Below are 16,666 nucleotides of genomic sequence, written 5' to 3' on the forward strand. Positions count from 1 at the left end.
ATGAGCAAGAAGAGGTTTCATCGTTGTGCTTAAAGCATAGAATTGAGGCAATGTACACTACTGAGTAGCTAATTACTACCAATAATTGCTTTCTAAAGCTCAATCTTTACTTTTTGGCTTGCTAATCCAAAGGTATCCAATAGAGAGATTTGAATGAAATAAAAATGAGGCATTTTCTGATATCACTATTTAGATTAAACAATTCCACGACTGCCAAAGCAATATAAGCTCATTGCCCTCAGAAATGTAGCTATTTCACAGACTCAGTCCTAGCTTTCCGGTTCTCTTCTTCAAGATGACTTGAAATTGGCATTTTTCTAAAGGTACACGTTCTACTAGACTATGAATTTTTTAAAAACAATGGTCAAAAACAGAACTGACCCTCAAGAAGTTTAAAATCTAGTTGATGTTGGAGAATATATAAACCTGTTCAAAACCACTGACACCTTAAAATAATTGGTCAGCTTTCTAAATTGCTACTCCCATTAAGATTTCTACTTCCAATTCTATGCATTTTATTCCCTATGTATACTGTTGGAAATTCTCTCTGACATCTTGATTTTCTTTTTAAAAAGAAATAACACAGTTCAGTAGATTTTAAAATATCAATCTGGTCTTAGAGTTTCATTTATTAAAGAAAAAAACATAAACGCTCCAGCTTAATTATAAAAAGAGCTTAGAAGTGGAGAGTGTCCTTCAGGGGGCTTTGTATTAAGACACACATGTCACAAACATGGATGAACACTAAAGAGACTTGAAACAGTGGGTGCTGACTCCCTGTCGCCAGTCACCAGCACTCAAGGGGCAGACTTCCCCTCTGGAAATTTCTAGTTGTTAACCTCAGAAAGCATTCCTTTCCAAAGTAAAATCACAGGAGTCCATTTTCAAGAGGGCTTACCTGGTAATTTGTGTCCTTGTACTGAAGTCAAGTGACCTCATTGAGCGAAGAACTTCAATGCACCCCAAGTACTGCAAGGCGAGAAAATGTAAATCATGAACACTGAGAACTGACATGAAGAGACAATTCCTAACTACAACAAGGCCATTTTGGGAGGCATACACATTTCTTAGCCACATTTTAACTTTTTATTCATGGTGACACTTTGTTCCGTTTCTATAAAAGTAATAAAAGTAATAACTCACACCCATCAGCAAATACCCTGAGTGCTGACATTTGACACTATGCTTAACTTTTCTGAAATCCATTAGTATTTTCGCTTTCTTTAGAAATACATTTGCAAAAACTTTTGTCAAGGTATAACTAGCATGCTGTAAAATGCAGAAATTTGTTTTTTTCAAGATTTTTTTTGATGTGGACCTTTTTTAAAGTCCTTATTGAATTTGTTTTATGCTTTGGTTTTTTGGCCATGAGGCATGTGGGATCATAGCTCCCCAACCAGGGACTGAACCCGCACCCCCTGCATTGGAAGGCGAAGTCTTAACCACTGGACTGCCAGGGAAGTCCCCAGAAATCTTAAATGTATAATTCAATGATTGTTTAAACATGTACCTGTCATGTAACCACCACCCAAACTCCAACATTCCAGCATCACATTTCTAGTGTTTTACAAAGCTTCTAGAAGTTTATAATTTTAAAGAAAGAATGAAAACACTATAATACCAACATTTTGGCCAACATTAAACTTCATTATTTAATAAATGTATTTTGGGTTATATGAATAAACTATAGATTACCCCCAAAGGTACTTTATTTTGGCCTACCAGAAAGACCTCTTCTGCATAATTTAACATAAATTTTCAGAATTTCAACTTACACATCTAAATTTGTAGCTAAACTTTTTATCAGTTTTACACGTGAAAATGTATGTGTATATGTGAATATATGGCCACAACTAAAGCTATAGACACACCACTGGAGTGGAAGAGATAGAATATTTGTGTTCCAAAGCCTTTGGGGAGTTTGACGGTACAGATGTTTTATACCAATGTCTTTAAATTTAGACTTAACAGGAAGAGATCTCATGGTGTAGTACAGAAAAGACTGCATTTGAATTATTCAGAAAGCCTGAATTTGAGCCTGGCTCTGTCATATATTCTTATATAACTTTAAACAAAACTTTAAACTTCTCTGAAATGTGACTATTACTCTAACCACTGCACAGTCACAGAGTTTTTTAAACACTGTCACCTTCATCAGTTATGTGAGTACCATGAATGGTCACAGAGACATACAAATTAGACGACCACTAACATTGCAGAGTCATGTGATTAAAATGACAACATCTCAGAATCATGTGAATACGAAGACTAACATCGCAGGGTTATATGACTACCTCCACCACCAAAGTCGAAGACTTATGCAACATCATCACAAAGTTACATGAATACCATGACCAACATTGCAGAATTATGTAATACTACAACCATGTCACAAGTCACATGAAAACAATGAACAACAGTGCATCATTATGTGACTGCTATTATAGAGTTGTGTGGATGCCATCACCACCACAGCAGAGTTATATGCCGACCACTGTCACTAAGGTATGTGGAGACCACAATATACTTTACCGAGTTATAAGATTGGCACACCCAACACTGTCACAGTTATGTGAACAACACAACATCCCAGAGATAAGTGAATACCACCACCAGCAACATTACAAATTAATGTTAACTACTTCCACCAAAGTAATTACTTCCACCAAAGTGGCAAAGTTGTGTCAGTATCTCTCAGAGATATATGACTACCATCACCACCACCATTGCAGGGTTATGCAAATTCCACATCCATGGTCACAGGCTTAGGGAAACCCCATGACCACCATTGCAGATGTGTGAATATGACGTGGCCACTGTAGATCATCTGATTACTATGCCCACTGTCACAGAGTTATTGAAGACCACTTTATAACATTGCAGAGATATGTAAATACTACCAACACCACCACAGCATAATGTGAATTCTGTAAATGCTCTCTCAGTTATGGGAATATCACTACCTCACAGTGATATGTTAATGCCAACACTACCATTGTCATAGAGCTATGTAAGTTCCATGACCAAGTCCTGGTGTTATCTGAATTACACCATCACCACCAACACAAGATATGTGAGTAGTACCACAAATGTTGCACAATTATGCCAACACCATAACAAAATAGCGTCTTAAGGTTATAGGAATACCGTGATGAATTTCACAGCATCTGTGAATACAACTTCCACCAACGTTGCAGGGTCATGTGAATACACGACCTTTGCCACATAGTTATTTGAATACCACCTGTTGGGCTGCACCCTACAGGCCTGCAAGCCCTGCACTTGCCCAGCCTCAAGACCCAAGAAAGAGCTCGGAGTCAGTGACAGAGACATCAACAATTTAATGGATAGGGGGATCTTACAGGTCTGAAGCAAGGTCCTAGAGTGACAACCTGCCGTGTGCAGCAGAGGGCAGGCAGGACATGGCAGTAGTCTTCACTCCCAGGGTAGAGGGAGGTTACCAATTATAGGGGGAATTGACATCAGGTTGGCAATCAGTTACCAGGGAAACCAGCAGAGGAGCACATCCCTCACCGCCCCTTTGATAAGCTATCACAGTGGAGATGCCTTGATCTAAAGATCAGAATGATCACTAGCTTGGACTGAGGGCAAGTATGTAGGAAGGTCAGCCATGTGAGTAGGGTGTAAGTGAAGCAAGTACTGGTCAAGCAGGGAATGCACAAAGAACAAAGAACAGCCATCTTGGGTTGCCTCATCATACACCACCTCTGCCCCCACCATGGTAGTATGTGAAATGTGAACACCTGGCCAACCACAGAGCCATGGAAATAACATCAGCAACAACATCATAAAACCACATGAACGCACCTACCACAGTTGCTGATTATGTGTATGCAAACACCCCCACCATGACAGGGTTATGTGGATACCATGACCAAAGTCACAGAGCTTTGGGAATAGACAGCCAATGATGAGGTTATGGGAAGACTACCACCAACGAAACCACTGAGTTATGTGACTACCACAACCAACACCACAGGTTGTATAAATACCATAACCAACATCCAACATCAATTGAATATCATCAGCACCACACCATTGCAGTTATGTGAATATCATGGCCACCACAGCAGAGTTATGTGAAGACCACCTGCACCCACTTCACAGAATAACCAATAACATGACCAACATTGCAGAGTTAGATGAATACTATCACCTTGATTATTGCAGAGTCACATGAATACCTCCAACAACAACTTTGCAGAATTATTTGAATAACACAGCCAACTCTGCAGTGTTATATGAACGTGACCACAACCAGTGTCACAGATTCTTGTGAATACCACCTCCAACACTAACGCAAAGCCATGTGAATACCATGACAAATGTAACAGAGTAACATGTAGACTAACTTCTCAGAGTTATATGATTACCACCACTACCTTCACAGATATGTCAGTACCTCCACTGCTGTCACAGTTACATGAAGACCATGACCAACTTCAGGGAATTACATGATGACCACCACCACCACGTTTGCAGTCCTACGTGAACACCACCACCACCATCGCCGAGTTGAGTTACCCTCCCAAGGGGCTGTAGCAATTTGTTCTCTCAGCACCAATGTCTAAGAAAGTTTATTTCTCTATCCTTCATAACAGTGGACAGCATCAGTCTTTTGAACCTTTGCCTCTCATGGGCAAAGATTTCTTTTTTTTGTTTTGTTTTAATTTGAATCTCTTTGATATCTAATAAGATTATGTAGTTTTTTCATTTGTTTATTGGCTATTTGCACTTCTTTTTCTGTTAATTGACTATTCATATCTTTGGCCCAATTTTCTATTAAGTTTTTTATCTTTTTCTTATAGATTAATGTGATATTAATCTCCCATTCAGTCATTTTTCTTTTGATGGCCAGTTTCTACATTTTACCTAAAAGAATTGTTACTGTAGAAATATGGTAATAATTACTGTGATCACATGTCTATCCTTTTCTGTATGGCTTTGGAATGCCCTGTCTTGCTTAAGAAGGTCTTGTGTCCCTAGATTCTTACAATATTCTCCCAAATTTTATTTTAACAATATTAATCATTTATCTATACATTCACTTTAATGTTTTTCATTTACCTTTTTTATCGATTTGGAATTTGTCTATACAGGCTATGACATGAATTATAATACTAGCCTCCAAATGGACTATTACTTATATCAGTACCACTGATTTAATAATTCATCCATGTCTTCCTGGATTGATGTGCCAATTTTGTGGTATATCAAATTCCTATTTCTGTATGGACTTTTACCTAAACTCTATTCTATGTCATTTGTCAATTTCTGTGTCTCTTGTATATATTTTTCCTTGAGAACTTTAAGATCATTTTGTCAAGTTCTCCTGCCCTCAAAAACTATTTGGATTACGATCAAAATTTCATATATTACCTTGAAGAGAATTACATTTATTATTAAGTTTTTGTATCCATAAACATTAGAGTTGTTTCCATTTCAGATATTATTTACCACATTTAATAAGACTATCTAATTTTATTTTATTTATATATATATATCTCCTACACTTTTTTTCTTCAGTGTATTCTGAGGCATTATTTTCTAAGTTTTGGTAACCACAGGGAATGAGAGTTTGATTTTTCCATCCCATGTCTACCTGGTTTTTACTACATAGAAAATTCAATCAATGGGCTCCAGAGATGTACAAAACTGAAGAATTGTGAAAGCCTGGACAATGGAGCCTAGAAAACCTCCCAGAACTGAAGACAACCTCCTAGCGCCAAAGAGATTAAAATACAAAAGAGAGTGTACATTTGTGGAATTTAGATGCAGAAGTCCCTGCATCAACCTCACAGGAATTCCAGGAAAAGAAAAGAAAAAAGTAGAGGGAAAGAAATATTTAAGAACAAAGAGAGTAAAATTTATAGTATTGTAGGGAGGCTACAAGGCTCAAGAAGAAATATGAAGAAAGATCCACTTTTTTCATATTTCAGTACAAAAGGACCAAGAGAGAAACATTCTGAAAACATTCCATGAGGGGGAAAGAAAATAGGTTACTTACAAAGAAAGTTCTCTTTCAGCATCAAATACATGAAAACAAATAACATCAGAAGACTGAGAAGTACTAAGCCAAGAATCTTATATCCATCCAAACTACCATTCAAGTGGGAGGGCAAAACAAAGACTCAGAAAGTTAACCACCCACAGATGCTCTCTGAAAGAATTATTCCAGGAAAATGGGAATACAAGAAACAGAAGGATGTGGGCTACGAGAAACAATGATATGAAAAGAATCAAAAAAATTTACAGGTATGCCTTATGACTTAATAATTATTGATGCATAACTCCAAATATTTTTTTTACAATGATGGGGAGCTAAAATCTCAGAAGACCTCAACAGGGCTGGTAGGGGACAGATCAAAAAGAGTGGTTGAAGAGGATGAGGGAAGCTTGCTAAAGGCAGTTGTGTTTTGTGAAAGTAGGGCCAGAACAAATTCTAGGTAGCAGTAGAAAAATGTAAGTTTACATACATGTGTAAGAAATTGTAAGGCACTATAAAAATAAGAATGAAATGATCAACTTCCAAACTAAATAGCCCCACCAGCAAAAAGAAGGAAAAAAATTAAAACGCACAAATGAAAGGGAAAGAAAAAACATTAAACAAAACATCAGTGATAGGTCCAAACACCTCATTGGTCACAACAATCATGAATGGATCAAACCCACTAATTAAAAGTCAAAGACTTTCACACTGATTAAAAATATGTGTGTGTACTGATGAACTCAGTGGCAGGGCAGGAATAAAGACGCAGATGTAGAGAATGGACTTGAGGACATGGGGTGGAAAGGGAAGCTGGGATGAAGTGAGAGAGTAGCACTGACATATATACACTACCAAATGTAAAATGGATGGCTAGCGGTAAGCTGCTGCATAGCACAGGGAGATCAGATTGATGCTTTGTGACCACCTAGAGGGGTGGAATAGGGAGGGTGGGAGGGAGGCTAAAGAGGGAGGGAATATAGGGATATATGTATACATACAGCTGATTCACTTTGTTGTACAGCAGAAACTAACACAAAACATTGTAAAGCAGTTATACTCCAATAAAGATATAAAAAGGATATATGTGTGTTAAATAAACTGACAAAGAAAATACTAAGAAGATAAAACATTCAAATCAGGCAAATGCTAACAAAAGAAAGCAGGGAAATAGTATCCCATTTACAATCAAAAGAAACAAGAAACATGAAATAAACAAGAAATTTGCGAGATTAAGTTGAAAAAACCTTTAATGAAGGATGAGTAAATTTTTTAAAACCTGCTTATATGGAAAGACATACCATGATTTCTGGATTGGATGATTTAATACTAAAAACATGCCAATCCTCCTCCAAATTCATCTATAATTTCACTGTGATGTCAATTAAAGTCCCAACAGGACTTTACCCCCAGAACTAGAAAAATTAATTCCAAAACTTATATCAAAAAGGAGGATCCTTAAGAACACAAATTTCTGAAGAAAATAAAAATGAAAAGTAACTGGTGAAAGTTATGTGACATTGACATGGGAATAGACAAATCATGCAAGGGACTAGAATGGGGCTGAGAAGAAAAAGGTATACAGATCTGTGGGTGTCACTAAAGAAAAGATAAACCAGTCAGCAAGTGTGGGGATTTGACTAGCTGTACATTAGGAAAAGATCTATCTAGACAGCCCTGCCCACAGCTGTTGTGTATGGTGTATAAGGTGTGTGTTATGTATGAAAGGCATGCCCTCTCCAAAATGCTCACCTAACCCCATGCACAAAAGTAATCACAAAATGATTAAAGAGCTAAAGCTAAGAAATAAAATTATTGAAACATTACAAGAAATAGAAAATTATATTTCTATCAAAAGACCTAAAACTCAAAGGCCATAAGTGAGCTCATGAAAATTAATCATTTTTGAAGAAAAAGACAAATGATATAAACAATATGAAAAGGCAAGTGAAAGACTGAGAAAAATCCAAAACAAACACAAAAAATTTAAGCAAGCCCATCAACTTAATAGACAAAATGGGCAAAGGATACAAACAGAAGATTCGCAGAGGAAGAAAGACAATTGGCCAACATGCATCTGTAAAGACGAGTGCCCAGATGGATGGATCAGAGAAATTAAAATAATACCAGAAAGAGATACAATTTTTCACCCAGCAGAATAGTGAGTTGGGTGAGGAGGCAGGAAAATGGGCCCTGTCACACATTCTTGTAACAGTGTAATTTGGTGAAAACTTTTTGGAAGACTATTTGGAAGTATCCATGGATATGGAAAATGTGCTTGCCTTTTACCCAGTAATGTTATTTGTAGGTCTCTATTCATGCATAAGTGCATGAAATTGTACATGCAAAATATTCATTACTTCATTGCCTCTAAAGAGTGAAAATTTGAATCCCCTCCTCAAATGTTGATCAATAAATGTATAGTTAAACACTTAGGGCACATCCAAACTGTGGTTCCAAAAGCAGCCATTTTTAAAATGATTTAAGCTTAGTCTCAAAGAAACACTGTGACTTCCTCCACATTTTACTGGTTAAAGCAAGTCACAGTGTCAGTCCAGATTCAAGGAGAGGGGACCACTTAAGGGTGTGAACAAAAGGATGCTTGGTTCACTGGGTCCACTTTTGAAGACATAAAGGCACAGAGAAGAGACAAAGATGGCGCAGATACTGCTGGGGAGAGCAGTGGGAAGGAGGAATGATTAGGAAGGAGTATTATCCCTGAATACTTCTACATTATTTAGACATTTTATAACAAAAACATGTTCATTTATTAATCATACAATTACAAAATGAGGAAAAAATAAAAATATTTTCCACCAAAAGAAAAAGACCATACTTAATAAAATTGGACCTCCAAGCTATGATGTAGAATTGATCACAAAGTGATTAAGGTCATCTGGTATCTCAAATTACAAGGGATCTGGAACAGCCCTCCTGAATCTTCTGGAGAGCTACCTTGTTCTGGTAATGCAATGGAAAGTGAAGTGGTTAGTGAAACCAGCCACACCTCTCAGGTAGGCTATTCCTATCATGGGCGTCTTTGAATTCCATCCCCAAGCCTCAGCAATTGGTCAAGGATGGGTGTGTGATCCCAGGCAGGCCAAGTCACAGACCTGGGAGTTTTGGTGGAATTGCCTGGACTGTCTACTCTCTAGGAGTCACAAGCTCCAACGCAGCTTCTGAGAGCTGCACTGTTAACAGTAACTGTTCCTCAGTCCCCATACCTTTCTGGCCAGAGGAGTTTAGAAGAATTTATGAATAATTAACCCTGGTGATTTCTAGCTTCAGGGCCTATTAGAGGCCCCTTTCAAATTTCATTTGGAATTATGGTAAACCCAGGCTTGAATTTTCAAGCATTGCCCATAAATGGGGATGTTGTCCATCTAGACCTGAAGAAAAGTCTATTATATCTTCAATATTTTGTTAGCCTACTGAGTAATTTGCCTTTTAGGCTTCTGGTACTGAGCAAAGAAACATCTATTAAATGACTGTAAAATGCTTAAGTAATAATTAAATCATAGCTATTAATAATATAAGCATTTGTTTACTAACAACAGGTAACAAGACCCTACATCATTCATGCCACAATTAATAAACACTTATCTGCACCTGTTAGGATGCTCAGGTAGAGAGAATTTGAACAGGTATTGTGACTTTGAAGACCTTACAGTTTCTGGTCATCCTTTGACAGCTACACCATGTGGCAGCAAAAGAAATGTGCCAGAGCCAGGATGAAAGACAAATTGCTAGGAAATTGAAGGAGAGACCACGAAGCACTGTCCATGTGAACTGTTAATCTGAGGCAGTGACTTTCTATGTGTGGTCCCCTGTCCAGTAGCAGCATCTGGGAACTTGTTAGAAATACAAGTCCCTAACTTACTGCAAGCTCTCTATGGATTTTGATGTCCACTTAGGTCTGAGATTTATCTGTATAAAGACTGATCTAACTTTCTGAACTTTCTTTATCTGATCAGTGTTGTATGCAGGCTATGTAAGTTCAAATCTTGGTTTTTCCATTTAATAGTTGAAGGCTTAGTTTTTTGAAATAAATCTCCCAGAGTCTTGTTTTCCTTAAACAAGAATGGTGATGTCAATATCTATGTCCTGAATTTGCCATGAGTATAAAACTCACCTGTAAAGTATTTCACATAACTCCTGGCATACATTTGGCTCAAGATACCAGTAATATTATTTGTACACTTGAGGCCAGGTTCCTAGAGGTACCTTTATACATGGGGCTGAGGGCTCAGCTACAGTTCATACTTTGCTAAAAATGGCATATGTTTCAGTGTGTTTTATTTTTTTCAAACTCCAGCTAACCTTGAGGGTCCCAGGACTTTGTGGCTTTTGGCTCCTGTTTTCTGCAATAAGCCTTGGACACAGCCCCCAGGTAGGGTCTCAGAACATCCCAAATCTTAGGAAACTGATGGCATAACATTGGTAAATGGACTTTGTGAAAACCCACGTTCACAATATTAAAATAAAGTATTTGCAATTGTGTCTGAAGAATTTCTCCAGGAAACAGAGGAATATGGGCAAACAGCACTATTATTAGCAATAATAACTTAAGAGCTCAGAATAAAATCAGCTTTCTGGATGAGAAACATTAAAAGCAAAAACATCTAGGGTTGGAGACAGAGTTCCTATAACAGAAATAAGTGTCACTGATAGAATAAACTGAGCCAGCTTGTTCAAGAATTCAAAGAAATTTTTTTTAAAAGGAGTTCAAAGAAATAATGGGGTGTGTAGGCAAGAATCCAGAGCCCTCAGAAAAAGAACTGCAACTTACAAAGATCCTGAAAGAAAACTCAATTCAATTTGGGGCAGGAGGAAAATAAGGGAAAATGTTGTGCCTTCAATACATAAGAAAAGAGCGATAACCGCCGATAGCACTAAGACAAAAGCCATTATTTTGTAAAAGAGGGTCTTGATAAAGACGTTTCTTGGCAACTGTGTGCCTGCGCCAGCTACAAATGAACGGAAAGGGCAGGAAGCCAAAAATGAGTTGGGAAAGATTAGTCACAGGTCTGTCACCCTCCACTGATTCTGATGGCTCTCTCCTCACCCGGAGAGCCAGGAGCTGCCATCTCAGAGGTCTACAGAGACCTGGAGACCCAGAGCCTCGGCCGTGAGTGTCTAAGGACAAGGGGGACATCAGAATTGTCCTAGCAGGCGTATTTTTCCTTGCCCTACCAGGAGTTTTAGGGAGGGAAGGGGTCTGGGGGATGGGGACACATTTTGGAGCCCGAATTGCAAAACTTCCCCATGGGATGCAGGAATTTAAGGACTGAGGGACCGGGTCCTAGAACAACAGAAAACTGGACTCGCAGGAGGGCTGAGAGGCCAGGGAAGGTTTGTAGTGCTCACTGAAACCTGCCACTCTGAACCGACAACTCCCAGGCCCCGAAATTTATCCCACTCTTGCATGTTGCTTGGGCCCTCTGGAACCTGAGGGGCAGAGCCTCTTGCACAGTTAGAGTGTAGTGTGCTTCACAAACTGGCAAGCAATATTCAGATTACAAATACGCTCCTCACTCTTCGGGGAGACAGAGATACCACTGTGCCCACCCTCAGGGCATTGAGAAACACCCAGACTTTCAAAGCTGTGCCCACCCTTCTTGGGCCTTCAGGGGGAGTTGGGGTTGTTTCCTGAGCCTTAGTGCTTGTTCTTCAGGACCATGGGCAGATCTGAATTTTCACCGTGAGGATCCATCTGCAAAGGACGGTATTTAAAGAAAGATAAAGTCTAGCTTGAAATTCCATCAACCTGAGTAATAGAAGGGTAAACCATAAAAAAAAAAAAAAAGTCTGCAAATGTTAAAAAAAAAAGCAGGGCCATATTGTCTTTTTTTTTAACAATAATAATCTAGATAAATGCCTTCTTTTTCCTCATATTTTCTCTGCCTAATCAAACACACATCCACATTTCTCTTTCTGTGTGTGTGTGTGTGTGTGTGTGTGTGTGTGTGTGTGTGTATGTGCTTATATTGATAAAGGATACGATACACACCTGGCATGCCACAGGGAGTATGCTGAAGGAGAGAAGTGGCCTCGTACTTTGATGTTATATCATTAAGGATGGTTGGATTTTCATGTGTGTGTGTGTGTGTGTGTGTGTAACAAATACAAAAAGAGTAGATGCATTAACCTTATAATAAAAATATTTTTAATCTGTACAACCACATAGAAAATAATTTTTCTATACATATAAAGAGGCTCTGTTCGTTTGCTCCAGAAACATCATTGCTGAAATTATAAGGAATGTGTCTTAATGATCCTCACTCCTAAAAAAGCTTCATACACAAAGATGCTTTATCAACTATTATTTACTATAAGAACAACAAAGACACAAACTAAACCGTCCTCAGGAGACGAGGGCCAGTGTGGTGAAGCTATTGGATGGACTATGTCATCATCACATATTTATGAAGACTGTATAAATACTGAGAAAAGAATGCAACATAGTCAATTTTTAAAAACTATATAGTATGATAATAACCCGGTCTTTCAAAAGCTACATATAAAAAATGGAAGTAATTATACCAAAATGTTAATCATTAAGAGCAAACATTTATTAAGCACTCACTATGCGCCACACATGGTGCTGACCATTTTGAGTGGTGATCCTTGCACACAACAGGTGCTATCCCCACACAACAGGTGCTATCACTAGCTCCATTGTACAATGTGGAAACGGAGGCAGAGTATGAAGAGGGAATTTCCAGGACATACCCAGGTGACCACCAAACATGTGAAGATATATTCAACTTCATTGGCACTCAAAGCTATGCAGTTTAAACCGCAACAAGAAATTGAAAATTGGCAAAAATTGCAAAGTTTAATGACATTAGTGTTGGTGGAAATGAGATGAAACAGTGCTTATTTACTGTTGGTGGGACCATAATTGGTACAAGCATTTCAGAGAATGCCTCAAAAATTTAGATGTGCACTCTTCTCTTTTGATACAAAACTTCTCTTGTGGAAAATTACTCGAGGGAGATTCTCACACATTTTAGGAGTGGACATGTGCAAAGATTTTTACTGTGCGATTGTATTAGAAAGAAGTTAAATCATGGTTGATCCAAGAAGTAATTTTTTAATGGATCTGTTTTTGAAAAATTCCCAAGGCAAGTAAAATAATAATAATAGTAAAAACTTCGGGAAAGTATGAAACCATTTATGTTAAAACCAAAAAAGGAAAACCCACAAAACTACATATTCCTAGTAGCATGTATGTCTGCATAGATGCATGTATATGCACAGACAAAAAGATCTGCAAGAACAGGCAGCAAACTGGTAACTGCAGTGATCACTGGGAAGGAATCTTATACCTGACTGTTGTGAAGAGGGACTTTTGCTTTTTCACTCTATGTGACATAATTTTTTTCAGCAAGAATGTACCCATGTATTACTTATGCAGTTACAAATAATTACATAAGTAAAGGGCAAATGAAATAAACCATGCTTAGAGTAATGGTTCTCAAAACTGAGCATACGTTAGAAGCACCTGGGCTTGTTGAGCCCAGAGTGCTAGGCCCTCCCCATCACAGAGTTTTTGACTCAGTAGGTCTGCATGGGGTCTGATGCTGATATCTGGTCAGAGGCCACACTTGGAAAACCAGTCCTTAGAAAGGTGAAATGCTGATCTTACAGGGTCACAGAAGAGCCAAGATTTGAACCCAGATCATGTCATATCGGACCCAAACTCTTGATCTCAATCACCTGCTGCCTAGGGATAACTTTATGTTGTGGGATTAAAGGGGATTTGTTTTTTGACCATTTTTTAAAATATATATTTTAAATATACTTATTGGGTTTTTAAATATAATATCAACTCATCCTGAAAATCCATAAACTATATTTTCTATATTTTCCAAAGTTCATAAGTATTCATTGCTTTGGTAATTTTAAAAAAATTATATAACAAGCTCCCTTTGTCTCAGTGAAGCATCTGACAGAGACAGGGACTTCCTGGTGTGAACCTGAGCTGAGCTTCAAACAGGACTCAGCTCTCTGGGGTGGGAGACAAGCACTCACTCCATTTATGATGGGCACGCAGAGCTGGCAACACATATCCTTTCCCTAACAGTGGGGCATCACCCCAAAATACAAATAGGCTTAACTAAGCCAAGGAAATTAAGAAGGAAGTGCATTCATATTATGAATGAGAATTTTTTTTCTGTTTAAAAATTGATAAAAGTTCTGGATGATGTTAGCTGCCTGCATGCACGCTGCAGCCTCCCCCTTCCACTCAAATTCCCAGTACTGGCAGAAGAGCTATAAAGAGTAGGTGAATCCCTAATTACAATGGAAAGCAGAAGAAGGGGCATATCAGTGGACCAAACACTGTGTGCACAGCAGAGGACTGACACAGGAACAATGATGAGCACAGACAGCATCAAGAGGATGTTGCCAAGAGAATGCCTCGTTCAGGCTTCATCCTGGTTCTTGAGCTAACTGCTTACAGGGGGACTATGATTACAACGACTGACTTAGAGTAATCAAGACCACACCTAGAGATGGGCACAGTTCCTGAAATCCATTGCTGCTACATATGTGGAAAGAGCAAATGGAGACTGAGGAACCGACCACACTAAACACCAACAGGATAAAGGTACAAAGACTGGGGATGAGTAAAAGAAATTTTAAAAGACATTGAAGATAGATTCAGACATTTCAACACCCATCAATATAAGATGCAGGCATCAGAATACAGAGAAGTAATAGAGAAGACTCAATTTCTCCTTTGAAATGTTCCAACAAGTGCTAAGCAAGATTAAAAGAACAGGGAATTCCCTGGTGGTCCAGTGGTTAGGACTCTACGCTTCCACTGCAGGGGACATGTTCGATCCCTGGGCGGGGAACTAAGATCCCGCAAGCCACACAGTGCAGCCCCACACACACACAAAAAAAAGACTAAAAGAACAAATGAACAAAAACTCCCAAGTCTTGGTGTAATGTCAGAACAAAGATAAAGAAGAAATTCTAGAAAGTTTGGGAGTTGGAGATGAACATTCAATTACTTAAAAAAGAATTAGACACAAAAATGTGAAGGTAGTTAATGCCTTCTGAACTGTGCACTTAAAATGGTAAATTTTCTGTTTGTATATTTTAACACAGTTTAAAATACATACATACATGAATACATAGATAAAAGAATGAGCAGATGGACAGTAGACCTCTCATCCACAATTTCAGATACAAAAAGACAATGGAGCAACATCTTCAAAATTCTGAAGGAAGATAATTTTTGAACCTAGAATTCAACACCCAGCTAAACTACACTGTGGAGGGGGACAGGTAGAGAACATTCTCAGATGCACATAGATTCAGAAAGTTTACTGCACAGAAACTCCCTTGAAAGAATTACTTGAGGTTGTACTCAGCAAGAATTAAAATAAATCCTAGAAAAAGAAATGAGAACTAGGATGCAATATTTAATAATCAATGAAATTAACTGTTAAGTCTAAACATCTTATGGCTGCATCTTAATATAATAATAATCTGTTCTATGTAATAATCTGTTCTAAAGTTCTATGTAGACACGGAAGGTAGAAGGAGCATAGCAGAGGGAGGATGGCAATGAAGAGAAATGAAAGGTGGTGAGGCTCTTGTCTCCTTTGGACTAGAATACTGACTAACATCAGATACTAAAGCTAGTTTAAACTGTGCATTACATTTTAAGGTAACTTCAAGGGGAAAATACACAATTGAAAGGTGATCGGTTTCATTAGTCATCAGGTAACTGCTCATTGAACCACAATGCACACACTACACACCCACTCTAGTGGTAAAGTGGAAAATATAATATCAAGAGTGCGAGGGGATGTGGAGCAACAGGAACTCTTTCACTGCTGGCAGGAGTGTAAATTAGGGCAAACACTTGGGAAAACTGTTTGGCATTTTCTTCTGAAACTGAATATGTGCATACCCTGTGATCCAGCAATTCCACTCCAAGAGAAATAAATCCATCTGCCACCAAAAGAAATGTATGAAAATATTCATAGTAGCACTATTCATAATAGTCCCAAACTGAAGGAAAACCAAATATCCATCAATGGTATAATGAATAAATAAATAGTAATATATTCACAAAATATGGTGATTGATGGTACAGCAATGAAAACTGAAAGAACCTCAACTATATGCAACAGCTTATCTCTGTAATTGACAAAGAAGACTCTTCAACCACGTCATTCATTCTCTAAATGTTGGCAGAGCCCCCACTCTGTGCCAGAACTAGTCTAAGCAGATGGTAGGACACGAGCGAACAGGATAGGTGAGGTCGTGCACTGACTGAGGGTCCATTCTAGTCAGGAAAGTAGGTAATAAATATAAATAAATAATTGTTCTATCCTTCACCTGCCTTTTGGGCTTCATGCACTAACTCCATACCCATACTCCTCACCAAACTGAATTTTTCATCACCGCCTTCTCCACCCCACCTTCTCACACCTCCTGTGTCCATATATGCAATGAACTGCTTCCTGCAATCCCTTCTTTCCTCCCCTCCCTTCCACTTCCCCTTCTCAGATCCCTTCCAATCCTTAACGATCCACATCAAATATCAGACACCCAGAAAATGCCCCTCCCCCCTCAAATAATAACATCCCTTATTGTATGAGAGCGCTATTTGTGTTCTGCTGCCATGGACCTCTT

The 16,666-nt window shown here is 38.4% G+C and overlaps 1 protein-coding gene across 2 annotated transcripts in view; it reads right to left on the reverse strand.

Moving 5' to 3' along the window:
- The window catches only part of SHC3 (SHC adaptor protein 3), a 141,730-nt gene that overhangs the window by 97,701 nt on the left and 27,363 nt on the right, over nucleotides 1-16,666 (reverse strand). For both annotated transcript variants that reach the window (XM_060013535.1, XM_060013534.1), the window contains exon 2: nucleotides 899-969. In XM_060013535.1, coding sequence (XP_059869518.1) covers nucleotides 899-969 — 71 coding nt within the window. The remainder of the gene's footprint in view (nucleotides 1-898; nucleotides 970-16,666) is intronic.

Source organism: Delphinus delphis, chromosome 6 (assembly GCF_949987515.2).
Source record: "Delphinus delphis chromosome 6, mDelDel1.2, whole genome shotgun sequence".
Lineage (NCBI taxonomy): Eukaryota > Metazoa > Chordata > Mammalia > Artiodactyla > Delphinidae > Delphinus > Delphinus delphis.